The sequence below is a fragment of the Cyclopterus lumpus genome, chromosome 20 (assembly GCF_009769545.1).
Source record: "Cyclopterus lumpus isolate fCycLum1 chromosome 20, fCycLum1.pri, whole genome shotgun sequence".
Taxonomy (NCBI): Eukaryota; Metazoa; Chordata; class Actinopteri; order Perciformes; family Cyclopteridae; genus Cyclopterus; species Cyclopterus lumpus.
This window is the reverse complement of record NC_046985.1, coordinates 13761234-13776982: the sequence shown is the minus strand read 5'-3', so window position 1 is coordinate 13776982 and position 15749 is coordinate 13761234. Positions and strand designations below refer to the sequence as shown.

General features: G+C 42.2%; 1 protein-coding gene across 1 annotated transcript in view; it reads left to right on the top strand.

The window, feature by feature from the left end:
• The window catches only part of ntng1a (netrin g1a), an 82959-nt gene extending 82288 nt beyond the window's left edge, over positions 1-671 (top strand). Inside the window, exon 7 of the mRNA XM_034560386.1 lies at positions 415-671. Within this exon, the coding sequence (XP_034416277.1) occupies positions 415-671 (257 nt within the window). The remainder of the gene's footprint in view (positions 1-414) is intronic.
• The last annotated feature ends 15078 nt before the right edge of the window (positions 672-15749 follow it).

Below are 15749 nucleotides of genomic sequence, written 5' to 3'. Positions count from 1 at the left end.
ATTAACTCAGATAACTGGCTGCTGTCTCAAGCTCCATATTGACTGCGCAGACATAAGAGTTTGTATTGATCTTCTCATCAAACTTGCAGAAAGAAATTGAATAAGCCCGTTTCCCAAAATGCTCTTCCTCTCGAATTTCAGCTAAATCAAATCTGGAATAAAATGCGGTACCACTTTACTTGAAGAAAACCTTTTGAGCGTTTTGAATTTGTTTGATTCAGAGCATGAGAGAATTCCTAACTTTCCCCCGCAGGGATCATTTTAATTTGAATGGAGAGTAGATCATTTAATGATATGAAATTGATTTGATGATGACGTGTTTTGGATGCAAGCACAGGACGCTTCAAGTAAAGGGTCACCCAAAAATGTTGTTGAATGTTTGATTGTCACTCCTCTCTCCTGTCTTTGCATTAGCCCGGGTTTGTGACAACGAGCTCCTGCGCTGCCAAAATGGCGGGGAGTGCGTCAACAACGTCCGCTGCAGCTGTCCCTCAGACTACACGGGTCTGCTGTGTGAGAACCCCCGCTGCGAGTCGGAGTTGGGTGGCTGCGGGGGCCCCGACTCGGGCCAGGCCCCCCTGACGCCTCCGCCACCCCCAAGGCTGCTGCTGCTGCTGCTGCTGGGCTCGGCACTGCTGAGAGAGGCCTCCTGCTGGCCCGCACTGCTCTAAAAGAGACCCATGACCTGGTGGGAGTGATAAACTCCCCGCCGCCTCCACTTTACACCCCCCCACCCCCCCCCCCCCCCCCCCCTTTAAGATAATCAACAACCATTAAACAAGAACAACCACGAGCTTTCTGGACTCTACTGTTCTGAGCTTCACCGCCGCCAGACTCAATGGACACTCGTGCTGACGATAAAGGGGAATGTGCCAGTCGAATGAGTGCAAAAAACTTTCATTTAATTTCAAAGAATATATAGAAATGAAAAAATAAAAATACATATACTTCTAAAAATGCCAGATATTATAAAAGAAAAAAAAAGACAAAAAAAAGAAAAGAGCTTTTGCCTAATAAGAGTAAAATGTGCAAAGAACAATGAGAGCCCCCTCCCCCTCTAAGCCATACCAGGTACTTGAGCTCCTTCCCAGCTTGAGAAGGGATAACTGAAGATGGCGGACTCGTTCACTTCCCCTCTTATTGCCACGGCAACAACAGCTGCGACCAATCAGCTCTCGAACTAGCCGGCAGTGGCCGCCGAGCCCCCGCGGGACGCTTCTGCGAGTAAATTGGCCGTACTGACGCTGAAGAAATCTCAAAGAAGCCTTCCGCGCTGAATGGCTGACCGGTCGGCCCCCGAAATACGACGAGAAAGAAAAGAGGAGGAAACACGTGAAGCATTCTTTGCTGTCAGTGCATTGTAGATAGAAGGAAATCTGTCCGGACTGCCACTTTGTGACGCAAAAAGTAAACCTTGCCCACGTTGATCCCTCTCTAGCGTTCTGTCTCGCGCCCCCCCCCCCCCCCCCCCCCCCCCCCCCCCCCCCATCCTCCCTCCTGTTCATCCTCCCTCCAGTCCCAAACCCCCTCGCCATGCTGCCACAGACCTGTGCTTTTCGTGAACGTTACTCTGTAAACCCTTGTTGGTTGAAAGATTCTTTTGTCCGATGTTAGTGATGCACATGTGTAAGAAGCCCCTTGCCCTCCCATCCCCTCCTGCAAAAAGATACTCCAATAAAGCCGTCTGATTCTTTCTCTATCTTAGAGCCGCCACGCGATTATGGTCCGAGGATAGTTTTCACCCCAGCAGACGAGAAGTGCATAGGAAACCATCGGTGTATTCGCAAGTTCTTTTCTCGACAGGGCAAAAAAAATTATAATTAAAAGAGTCATGTAATCCTTTTGTATCTTTGCCGAACTGTGATTGAAAAAAAGGCAACCTTTAATGTATCTATTTAAAAACATCCAACTGCAGAAGCAATTGTTTATGGTTTTCTTATGATTTCCATTTCTTTTCATTCACTTATTTTATTTGTCTATATTACTTTTAGTTGTGCAGTTGATTTTCCTTTGTATTGGCAACGTGCTGGCATCAAAGAATATCAGTTTACATATACAGTATTAATAAAGTGTAATAAAATCCCACCAAAGGACATTATAAATGTTTTTGTTCTTGCTTTAACACTTGAGAATTTAAGTGAATAAAAGTTCAAAAATGTAACTGTGTTGATTATTTATTGATGGCAGGTCATTTAGATGTTTCTGAACTGAGATGTGGATTTTTGACTTTCTCTTCTTGTCTTAATTGTGTTGCTGATCCGGAGTCCTTTCATTCTGAGCATCTGCCAACTAAATCCAATTCTTCCCTTTCCTTACCATTTCATCACAAACAATAATGATGTTATTTGGTACCAACTAAAGTGAAACTAGAGACTGTGTTGTTCGTATTATTATAGAAATAGACTTTACAGAATTTAGTTCAGTCTAACTCCGCTTTAAGGCAGCAGGGAAACTTTACTTTTTAAATTGAACCAGCTTATACTACTTTACAGTTTATGCCTTGTTTACTTGTTCCTTCATCTTACAGCTGCACAGCATACTGAGGCTACATTCACATTTTATTAAAATGAGTAACCAATCTCAGTTTGTCTTTGATGGTTTCCTATTCTATTTTCTCCAGTGTGTTCTAACATTGAGTATCATATCTGTGCAGAGGAGGGTTAGGGTTAGTTGTTAGTGTTAGGGGTTAGTGGTTAGGGTTAGGGGTTAGTGGTTAGGGGTTAGTGGTTTGGGGTTAGTGGTTAGCGTTGGGGTTAGGGGTTAGGGTTAGGGGTTAGTGGTTAGCGTTAGGGGTTAGTGGTTACATTACATTACATGTCATTTAGCTGAGGCTTTTATCCAAAGCGACTTACAATCATGTTACATTATACACTGTAGACACAGCTACAGGGAACAATTCAGGGTTAAGTGTCTTGCTCAAGGACACATCGACTAGGGCAGGGATTGAACCACCAACCCCCTGATTGAAAGACAGACCTGCTAACCACTGACCCACAGTCGCGGGTTAGTGGTTAGCGTTGGGGTTAGGGTTAGGGGTTAGTGGTTAGGGTTTGGGTTTGGGGTTAGGGTTTGGGGTTAGTGGTTAGGGTTTGGGGTTAGTGGTTAGGGTTGGGGTTAGGGGTTAGTGGTTAGGGTTTGGGGTTAGTGGTTAGCGTTGGGGTTAGGGGTTAGGGTTAGGGGTTAGTGGTTAGGGTTGGGGTTAGTGGTTAGGGTTGGGGTTAGGGTTAGTGGTTAGGGTTTGGGGTTAGTGGTTAGCGTTGGGGTTAGGGGTTAGGGTTAGGGGTTAGTGGTTAGGGTTGGGGTTAGTGGTTAGGGTTGGGGTTAGGGTTAGTGGTTAGGGTTGGGGTTAGTGGTTAGCGTTGGGGTTAGTGGTTAGGGTTGGGGTTAGTGGTTAGGGTTGGGGTTAGGGTTAGTGGTTAGGGTTGGGGTTAGGGTTAGTGGTTAGGGTTGGGGTTAGATACTGCAGTTTTTGTACCAACAGCACCACCTGAAAGTTAAAAAAACATTAGTTTACAACTTTTATAAAAGAAAACACTCCAGGTACTTAGAGAGCCTTTCCATACTGTGTTGTTATCACATTCACATCTGCACATATAATATGTGACAAACACTTGAGGGGCTGCTTGAGAAGCGCTGACACGTTGGATAACGTCGCATGCGATCTGTGGAACACGAACCTCCAACACGGCCGCCCTGACAAAACAACGGCGTGAAAGTCTGTGCATCAGCGCTGGTGATATTTCCGTGCTATTTATCTAGAATTCAATCTGGTAAAGATTTGTTTCAGTGGCATGCATTGTCGGAGGCACTGAATTAAATATTTACAACAATCGATGTCTTCTGGAGAGCCTGTGTTCAAAGTATATGTAGTGGGTCTTGTCATACACTCGACATTTCATCCATAACTTGAAATATTCAAGCCGCAGCTTCGGCTAAACAGACTCCACCTTTTTGTTTTTTTCCTTAAGTTTGACTCCAAGGAAATAAAAGGAATTTAGGAGTGTATATTATGTTAGCTAGTATGTTTTCAAGGACAGTATTAATTACCAGAGAACATAAGCACATCCATATGCCACATGTAAGTTTGCTTTCTTCTCAGGACTGTTATTCATTAGAACAATGGCATACTTGAGTAAATGTTCAGCTGTTGGCCTGACATTCAATTATTAAAGATCACATTTACTTGGCATTGTCGGGGGTCCTTGATTTGCAATTAGAGCAGCCCAGATTAATATGGCCTGAATTAAAGTGTAGCAGATTTATTCAGACTGTAAACTCCACTTTAATAATTTAATAATTCTCGACATCTGATGTGTTATAGTTTAAGAATGATGAAGACAGTAGGAAAACAATTAAATACAAAATAGGATGTTGGATATACAGTTAGTGCCAAAAAATATTATTTAGGTGAACTTTAGGTGCATAAATCTTCCCTAAGTGGGTACAATATCTCCACAGGGGAAGGTGCCCACCCCCTGGGTTTGGGCTGAGTTTCCATATTTTTGCAATTGATCCAGAGCAACTAAATCCCCAAAACAAATCAAATTCAAAACTTCAAAAATCTGCACCATCTTTACTGAAATGAAAATAAAAAGAGACTATTTATTAGACTGGGTTTGGGTTTTCTTTGCAAAAGTCATTTTGAAGTATTGAAGTATATTTTTTCAGATATTAAGATATTTTCTGCTTTGTTGTGTAGAAGCAGAACATCTCAGCATCAAATTACAAGTACATTTTAAAACTAATAATGACGACTGATAAGATAAGATACTCCTTTATTAGTCACGCAGTGGGGAAATTTACCGGATTACAGCAGCAAAAAAGAGGTAAAATGCACACAAGACATAATAAGATAAACAGTAAATAAAAAAGTAAACAATCTACGGTAACTGAATAAAATATACAATAATATATACACACAGGCAGAATAAATAGATAGATAACACAAACTAAAACAAAACTCAATTTCTTCCACCGCTGTCTGACTCCAGGGACGACCCTGATACGTTCAGTCAAAGTCACTTGTTTGTCAAGGTCCCCTGCAGTGGCCCTAATTTTAACCACGTGTTCAGCCCAGGTGTCAATGCACCATGCTGTGTGGAGAATTAAAATAGAGCTGATGTCATTTGGGGAGGGGACTTCATCCCAGATATCTCACCTCCAGCAGCTGTTGGCTGACCCGACCATGAAGCATCACCAAAATACCTCAGAGCAAACCCTGCACTGCCACTGGATTATCTCCCCCTGTAATGGGCTTTGTGGAAGTGATATATATTTTTTATTCCTGCCCTGTGGCAAAAACTGTGGGTAACCTATCTGTGGGGAATCAAAGACTCAACAAAGGCATTTCAGTTACAGAGGCAATGAATGTTTCTTTGGTTCTAAACTGTAATTAGCTTGGATTCTCCTGAAATGTAATAACCGTATGTGTCACTCACAAGCCACCGTAGCTCAAGGGGACAATGTTTTTTGGCAGATGTGTGCAGATTAAAAGGTGACTGTCAAATCCAGGAACACAACTGAAAGCATGTGGGGGACTTCTCTTGTCTTAAGAGCGCAGACCTCCACAGAAATTAAAAAAAGCTTTACACTTTGAAGGTGGACTGTGTTGTTCCCATTTGCATTCAATGAAAATGCGAAACCATTTTCTCATCTATTTCAGACAGTTCTGAATAGGAAACCTAAAGCCTCAATCATGCGCTGTCCTTTGAGGCTTTCCCCGTTTGTTAGGGAGTCAAATTGCCATCTGATGCATCCTTGTTCCTCAAGCAGACGTTGGGATATTCATCATGCATTGTTTTATTTTGGATATTCATACTTCAGCTGTTGGATAGTATGCCAAAAGCATCGCAGATGACAATAAAAAGACTTTTTGAAATTATAAAAAATAATTAGAGAAAATAAAAACCTGCATGTGTCGCCTAAAAACAAGGAACAGAAAGACGCCTTTCATGGAAAAGTAGTGATACATAGTTAATCTAAGAATATTGATTATAGCCACTTTAAAGACATACAAACCAGGGGGAGGAGCCAGACGTTGTACACATTCAGTGATCAGGTCAAACCAAAAGGGGGTAACGGGACATCTTTCATCCCATTTACGACAGCATACTGTTCAAGCCGTTTGATTATAGAATACAGTCCCAATGGTACAGACAATGGTTCCATTTGTTGTCCCGGAACACGAAATAAAAAGTCACGTATCGTCATCTATCGTGTGACGTGTCATGATTTGAGTGGACAGTAATTCATATGTCATGTGAAATGTGTGGGCGTCAAAGGATACATGCGCATTTATACCGCCTTTTTTCTTGCATGTCTTGACAATTTGATGACAATCTGCCATAATCATGGAATATAAATCATCCTAATTTTAGAAACAAAGTGACAGCGCACACACACACATCTCACATGTTGAACATTCGATGCCAGCGTGTTTTGCCGTACACGACCAATCCCGTTTTAGAGGGCAAGCGAAAACAAGCCCAAGCAGACTTGCGTTCGGTCGGGTTGAAAGGTATTGACCTTGCCCCAGCACTCCAATTCCCGCTACGGTTGTGATGTGTGTGTTTGTGTGATGATCAATGCATTTATTGAACCGCGCACAGCACTTATTGATCAGCGTTTCTTTTTCCTACAGTGGCGCTGAGTGGTTTCTCCACACTGGAACTAGACATACGGTATCTCCATTAATGGATACTAAAGCTGCTTCTCAGCAAGAAGCCTTCGCAGAGCTTCTCTGAAATAGTTGGACTTTTCTTTAGAAATGTTTATTTTTGAGACTGTTTATTTTTTTCTGGCCCACTTCTTTCCTCTTTAAAAATCACACTAGCATTGGAAGGGTCATCTCACTGCTTGGCTAACTAATGAATACTTTCAAGGCTCCATTTTTCAAAAAGTACAGATTCCTTTGGAGACCAGGACATTCGAGAGTTTCCACGGTGATGTTACCAGGGTAATACGTCTCCCTGCTGGTGATTAAGTATGTCACATCTGGGATCCTTACCTGGCTGGAACACATTGGTGTTGTGTCCTTTTTTTTCACGGGGGAAATGTCTCAGTCAGCTCCTGTCGTGTTTGGAAACACAGGTAATTATTTTAAAAAAAGGTAGACTGCCTTTTATTGTCATAAAGAAGAAGGATTTTGATGTTTTCAGTAAGTTAAGTTTGACATGTATTACAAAAAAATAAGGTATAGGGTCTTTACAATATAAACCAATCCAATTCAACGATGCCACAAAACGACAAGCTCAGAAAAGAGTTATTTGGCTTCATGAAGACAGTGTTTGTTACAGTGGGTGTTTTGTACTGTGCACATTATATTGTGACCCTTACTGGAAATTTTTTTTTTTTTTTTTTTAAGACACGTGTCTTTTCTGTATGCAGGGCCATTGGCTGTGTAGACTTCTTCAGCATCTCGTGATTCCCATTATATCATCACGGTGCGTATACGTGGCGCTGGGCCCCATCACATCGGCAGAGTGAGACAACACATGGGAGACAAAGTGATTGAGAAGTGAGACTGAGGTGTGACATCCTGCTGAAGGGGAAATATTGTGCCACGGAACGGAGTTAAGCAATTGGGACTCAAGCTTTTCCCCCCTCAGTACTTTAACATTCTTGACACTCATGATGATTTTTCCACCTGTGAGTAGGGAATGTTTGAGATGTACAGCGAGTGAAACTCCACCGTGGCTCAACGCGGTTGATGGATGTCAAACACGGCTCTCATGCCATCGAGACTCAGGAGTGACACCAGCCCTCCCCCATCACATGGGTACAGAAGGTTTGATGTGACAGTTTGGCAACAAAGAACCTTTTCCTGGGCCATGGAACGATGCTCCGGTATCTGGGAACCAGAGCCACATGTAGCTGGTTATTCTATTAATGGAATTAAAATAGGAGTGACAAATACTCACGTGTAAAGACTACATGGCTGGCTGAAATGCCTTAGTAATGCTGTAGCGGTATATACCAATCGGACAGGACAACAAGTCATGACTTAAGAAATCAATGCAGCATGATAAAAAAGTACATTTGAAACCATCAAGGTATGATTGACACGTTCTCTATTGGCGACGGATTTTTAATTTGTCATTCAAACAACCAGTCCAAGTGCTTTTGCCTTTCCCCAGAGTGGTTTACACAAGTCAAAGCTTGCAAGTCTCACATGTCTGAAACCGTTTTTTGCACATCAGGTGCATTGCCATCGGCATGGCACTGAATCAATTCTATTTCTGACGACACAGCTGTCTCTGGGTCTTATTAGTGCAACAGGGACAATAATGTGACAAAGATGACTGTCAGTAACGCCTTTAATTCATTAAATTTAGCTGCTCAACAACCAATTTTGAGATGAGAGGATTACACTTGCTTTATAGTTATAAAAATTAATAAAAAAACACAATTTTTGGGGCTATGTGAGCGTTGTGACTTTGTATTTGACCCCGCGTTTGTTCAGTCTATCAGAATGTTGACACTGCGGTTGCACTCTGGGTACACACACACATACACACACACACAGCCAGTGTGTACTCAGGTTGATACTACACACACTACAGTGACACAGAAAACAAACAATCTGTTAGTCCAAATCGCAGCTCTTCCATAATCAGGAAGTGGATGATTACATTCAGTATAGCCTATACAAATATCACAGATAGTTCTAGTCTATCATATGAACTTTGCCAATTTAAATCTCGAGGTGTTAAACAAAACAAAACCGCTGTCTTAAATCATAGAATATCATGTCACATGTCTTCTTGAAAGTTTGGCAGATCAGATCTCACAGCCTGATCACACACATTGTGTTGTCATATCAGGATTACTCATCAAAACAACAAATACTCATATGTCCAGTTTTCGATCCGTTATGCCAGCTAAATAATCCATTCCATTTCCTTTGTTTATTAGAACAATAAGGACACTCTTGAAAGATAGTGATATGATTTATTTAAAGTTTTTTTTTCACCCTAAAGAGAATCCAATGGAGGTTAGAGATTTAGCATCACTGTGGCATTGTTCACCTTCAAAGCAGGCAGGCTAATTCCTACTATCTTTGATGTTCCTGCAGGTACACCATGCAGTGGGAGACGGGAGGGAAAGGGTGACGGTCTGAGGGAGAGAATGATGCCTCACGCTGCACGCTAACTACAAATGAGGGCCAAGATGGTCATCTGTGCCATCATTAGCCAACATTCCACTACCTTTCCTTTTATTGGGAGCACAAAAGAGCATCTCTGGGTGCCGTGAACACAGTTTGCTCCACTGCTGGCATCCCTGCAGCGTTAATAAGGATGGGATAATCGGCCGTAATGTGGTCCAGCCCTACCGACGGGAATTTCTCAGCACAGGCTATGGCAGAGAATCAAACAAAAGGCATTCATTGGATGGTAAATAGACAAATATGGCTAAGAGGCCCTCGGTCTGGCAACTCGACCACTGGGCAACCTCCAGGGTTTGGGTAGCACAGTGTGTTGGGTTGGCAGCTCAGCGGCAAACAACCAGGGAAAGTAAACGAAAACCTCCCTCTTTGCTTCTCATGTACTGGAATTGAAGTACCGTTGAGCAAACCACATCCAGCCTGCGTCAGCGAGTCTTGTCATGTAGAGGACAATGTTGAAAAAGATGCATGAGTAGAATGGTTCAATACATGAAGATGAACAATGTTTAAATTTTTTTTAAGAGAAGCCTGTCTTAGAGACCGGAGGTGTTGACACCGCGGTGACATGTGTTATCTTTGAAGCCTATTGGTAAAAGGGATAATGAGAGAATAAGAAACTCTCGCCCGACCACCTGAGACCGCCCCTTCTGTCTGGTTGCTGCTGATGAGCGCATGCAGTCGGTAACCTAGATTGTTGCCTAGGAAGACCTTCATTAAGGGGCCGTCTCTGAGCAGCAGAAAATGCCTTTTTTTTTGCTTTTGCGTATCCCCAAGGAGTGAAATAAGTACGCATGCCATGTTTGCTCTAAAGTCTTCTGCACATATTTTTGTTTTGCTGCGACTTCAGTGATGGAGATATCAATATATCGTATATATGAAAAATATCACTTCCTGTTTTCAAAACGAAAAAAAGCTTGCGTTCTGGAAACGATCTCCATTCTGGCCACATAAGGAATCATTAAACAATGACTGGTTTGGTCGTGACGGTGGAAAACTGGAGCTGAATGCCTCCTTTAGAAGCTCTAGGTAGGATTGCTGAGGCAGCTGTAGAGAAAGGAGGCACCAGGACTACGCAGGCAGACTATCAGACCCTGCTGCACACAAAATGGAAGTTCCTCGTTGTAACTGTATTATATACGATGTAATGTGTTTGCAAAGAAAGTGACATCAATGTAATGTGATTTAATGTTAAAGTATAACAGGAAGTGGGAAAGTGGACCACGGTCCTGCAGGGTCTCAAGCTTGTTCAACTGTTATTGGAGGACAAAGCTCAAAGGGACGTAGGAAAGGCCAATTGACACTTTTCAAACACTGGCACACCACAAGTCCATTTTCTCACAGTTTGTCTTCATGGGTTTGTCTTCATGGACAGAACCACATAGCAATGCATCTTACTGACTCAAAGTGAAACAGTTACCTGTCTCCATGTCATCCAGCATCCCCACCAGGTACAATGTGTCCAAAACGTTAAACAACTAGTGACATTCCCATCTGCCTCAGCTGTATAATGCTAGCACACTAAACTCAGATGAACAGAAACATTATTATTGTGGTTTGTGGAATCATCTAATAAATGAGGAGTCTGTGGGTCAATTCCTTTTTATTTCTTTCATTTCTTATGCAGATTCACATTTAATAGACATTTGTATATTTAATACATTAATGTAAAGTAATAAAACTGACGGCTTTGCTTATTGCTGATTTATTATTGACCGTTTCAAAATACAGGACACAAAAAATAGAATTACCGGAGTTAAACATTTTTTTTAAATATGTTGTTAAGCATAAAGTATATTTTGAAAATCAACACTGAAGACTACTATATTAGAAAAAGTGAATTTTCCAGCAATAACTCTATATCAAACAAAAGTATATCTGGGCATGGCCCTGGGCAGGGAGAAAACTGTGCAGATGACCATACGTTGGGACACTGTGCTGCTCCAATTTTGCAAAAAAAATGTCTTGCAAAAGAAGAACCGAATAACCGCTGTGCACCTTTTGGAATCGCTGCCTATGTTGCATGCAATTTGCCGACTTTGAGACATCTGCCTGGGGTGTGATGGGTCAGACCCAGACCTAAGAGAGCCCAAGCTTAGCTTCAGTGCCCGGGGACCTTTGAGGGTGCTGATGCAGTCTTGGTCCCATGCTTTTGATCCACATAATCACTGTGGCCATGGACCCTATAAGCAGTTTGCACTGCACGTGCTACATTTAAAACATGTTAGCATTGTCATTGTGAGCATAGCATTTAGCCGGTAGAGCAGGCTCCGAGAGCTACTAGCATGGCTGAAGAATCCCGAAAAGGCAACCACTCAATTTATGAAATTGAACAAAATAGCATATGCTTACATGAAAACTAACGATACATGTGTTTGTATCAATGCAAAGCAAACAGGGGTTCAGGGTCCCCTTTGAGCGTCTCAAGAGCAGCCAAGAGGAAGTCGGATGAAGAAGTACACTTGACCCGAGGAAAGGAAAGTGAAGATACACCACGTGGCCCAGAACAGATCCTGAGGAGGTGTACCAAGTGTAAATGACTCTGAAAACGTTCCATTCATTTGTTGACTAGTTCCTGCAAGACTTTATATTGTAAGTGCCTTTGTATGTTTTGGGTCCTTAAGTTCTTCCGCAAAACTGACATCGCAAAAAAGTCCATTAGTTTACGGTGTACTGAAGGAGAAGGAATGTTCATGTGTATTTATTCTCATAATTCACTCTACGAACTGCTAAGCTCCTAGCTGGAACGGGAACAGGGTACTTTGTGTTTTATTTAGGCTTTAATTACATGTTTAGTGACTTTATTTTAATTTAAGTTGTACACTAGTAAGAGCTCATTTATGTTGTATTTGTTCCATAGCTCTTACGGTGATATCCGGATCTTTATGGAGAAAAGGACAGTCTTAAATTTGTGTTCACAAAAAGGTTTAAGAATAAAAGATTTTGGAAACATCAGTACGCTTCACTATTGTCCGTCTGGGGTCAGCTACACCAAGAACAAGTTAGACCAGACCCAAAGCCTCCAGTGAAACTCCAGCTCACTTGCTCGTGAACACAACAGCATACCTCTGCTTCCTCCCCGGAGTCGTTGTGACTTCACGTCTCATAGGGTCCATTGGACCTGGAGGTGTCTGATGCCTGGTGAGCCGGCCTCCCGCGTTGGCCCTGCTGATGCGCCCCGCCCCCCCCCCCCCCTCTCTACCTCCTTCTGTTTCATGGATTGGAGGTCCATTCATACATTGTCATATTCCTGTAATGTGTTTATGTAACTTTGTAACTCTGTTCATTCTGTACACATGACATCTATTCATCTGTCCATCCGGGGAGAGGGATCCTCCTCTGTTGCTCTCCTGAAGGTTTCTTCCCTTTTTTCCCTGTCAAAGGTTATTTTTGGGGAGTTTTTCCTGATCCAATGTGAGGTCCTGGGACAGGGATGTCGTATGTGTACAGATTGTAAAGCCCTCTGAGGCAAATTGGTAATTTGTGATATTGGGCTATACAAAATAAAATAAACTGAATACCAGTACAGTGCTGCCGGCAGCTCCAAGACAATATGTACATTGTTATCCTGATGATGAAACTATAATACTTGCTGAATCAAAAGAAGAATGGTTCCATTTATTCTCAATAACCTTGACCTGGGACAGCAATAGATGTTCAAGATAAAAACATATTCGTCCTCTGGGAACTGCTGAGTAAAAAAAAAAAACACAACAGTGACTGCTTAGCACCAAAAGATTATAAAAAATACATAAATCTCACATTACCACTTGAAATAATTAAAGTTGTCGGACCATTTGCGTATGACCTTGAGGAGTGTTTTGGTGTAGGACAGAAAGGTGACAGCTTGATTAAACCCGTGCAGACCCCCGTTGCACGAGGGGCTCGCAGCTCACGTGTGAGCGTACACTCATTTAATAATCACTTATCATGGTGAGTGAGTGTCAGTCGGGTTCTGAGATGCACAGCAGAGAGTGCAGTCATGGTGTCTTCTCATTAATCCTCCCACCTTACGCTTCCACAAAGCCTTTTTTTGTGTCTTGGTGCGTGTTGAAGATTGTTTTCTTTATTCTAATAATCATTAATATTATTATTATTATTATTATTATTATTACGGTGTCGAAAAAAATAATAGAGAATATTTTTGCCACGAAGTACAAGTAATGTTGTGTTTTTTTTATGGGAAGAGTAAAACATTTGTCAAATGTTTGGACCACATTGTTGAATATGTGTTTATGATGATGTTAGGAATTAGCTAATGGGGTGAAGAAGAGTGTTTTCGTTTGACTGCCACTAATGCGTCAGATGAGCCCCCCAGTGTACATAATATCAGCTAATTAACTTCTCTTCCTGGCCTCACTTGGGGCTCTCACACCCTCTCATTCGTGCTCTTTTTCTTCACTTTCTTTTATCGCAGCTCCACCACCACCACCACCAGTCCTCCTCACACCCCACCTCTATCTCGCTTCTCTCACTCTCCGTCTTCCGGTTTTCCATCTTTGGTAATTTGGCCCAAGTTCATCTTGTCACCTAACGGATTCCTCTGCAAAGTGAAAAATGACATGTTGGGTCAGGGACTTCAAGGATGGTCAAGTTAATGAATGGCCACCAGATGGCCCTTATTAGGCTAATGTGTTCCCCCTCTCTGCAGCCCCAGCTCTCGCCTGGGGACTTAACTCGCTGGCAGCCAGTGTGTGTGTGTGTGTGTGTGTGTGTGTGTGCATGTGTGTGTGTGTGTGTGTGCGTGTGTGTGTTTGCGTGTGATTTGTCTATGTTTGTGTGTATCCCTGTGATGTGTAGAAAGGAGGGCTTTAACATCCTCAGTGTGTATTTGTCTTTTTTTTTTTAGATAAATCGGGTTAACCTGAGAGGATAGAAGGACGCTGCAACCCAGCCGCTCAGCGTTTTGATGGGGGCAACTGTCCACTGCTGTCCCGGTCTCTCCAGCACCCAGCTGACCCTCAGCCCTCCCCATCTGACAGCCTGACACCAGCCGCCACCGCTGCACTCAAGTCTGAAGTTTACATGCAAAAAGAAATAAATGGGATTCAAAGAAGGAGCAGCGAGGCTTTTCCCCCTCCAATCTGACAGCACGTTAATTGCCTCATTTATAATCCCTGCTCATCAAAATGAATAATTGTTGTGATGCATACATCTAGCACAAAGACCTTTTGTTAAACTCCAGAATTATGCTAAACATGGTAATTAATTGACTTTAATTTATTAGATCGTCATTGGCGTATGCCGCCAATGGGCCTTAGTGTTTCCGTAGGTGGATGTTGATGAGAACAAGGCTGTCAACGCTGTTTCAAAACGAGGACCGCCGTGAGAGCTGCTCAACAAGTTACTGGAGGCCTCGTCATCTTCTCTCTCCAGCTGATGGGATTCTTCATCATGTGAAAAGCCTCTCATACAAATCACACCCGGTTTTGTGAGCAGCATTTTATCAGTGAGAAAAAACAACGTCTTCTGGTAGAAATTGTTACCCAGTATATTTCTCACTATATGCTGATATCAAGCTTAAATGTGAGCACAAGGTTATATTTCCAACTAAATGTGTAAGCTAAATGTATTTCATTTACTGTGCAACAAGAACACCTTTTGCTTTTTTTTGTCATCTGTACACCATGTAGTTTTTGCTGACTGCGGACTTATCCATGTGAACAAGCTGCACTCTCAACAAGTGACGATGTGAGACAGGTCGCTTGTTGTGGGCAAAATGGGAGGCATGTGTCAAGTAAACAAATATATTGTCAACAATGAGATCAATATTCAAGATTGGTGTCCCATTTAAAACGTTTTTTCATCCTATTACGTCGTTTCCATACATATTTGACGTTATTTTAAGGCCAAATTATAATGTTTTTCCTGAGCCTAACTAAGTGCTTTTACACCTAACTGCGGCCAACGCTGTCATTTCTCTGCCTGAACATAACCACAACAGTTTCAAGATAACCGCATGGTGTGAAATGACGTGACGTGGAAAGCGGCACTGAAATGCGTAATAACGCCACGTGGAAATGTCAGAAATATCATGCTGCATATGCCTTCCCATGAGATCAGGTTGGTACTCTTCATCTTCAAACATTCAGCACTACAAGACTGTACACAATTTACTAACCAAGGCTACTGAAAAGTAAGTTATTTTGGAGAAAGGCATTTGACCCATTTCTTTGTCACATATTGAAAATGATAGTATTCATATTACACAAATGTTGCTAGAAATGCTGACTCAACAAGAGCTTCTTTCACAGAAGATATTTCCTCATGCTACAGTTAGCTATTTCAGTTTTAGGTCCTGGGTATTGTGCGTGTTGCCTTACTGGTACAGTCAAATAGTTTGTTGTGAAAAAAGCAATAGGTATTTGACAATTTCTAGTTATATTGTTTGCATGCACTAATCACAAAAAAAACAAGAAAACAGGTTATTACTTCAAAATCGCGCGGCGATTTCAGCTCCGGCATTGAGTGACGCGAACAGATCTGTGAGAAGTGAGCCCGCACATAAACGAAATGCAACTGAAATGAGCAGTTGGCGCGTGGGTGCGGTTGCCACAGTGGGCTAAATAGGGCAACAACATCATCATTA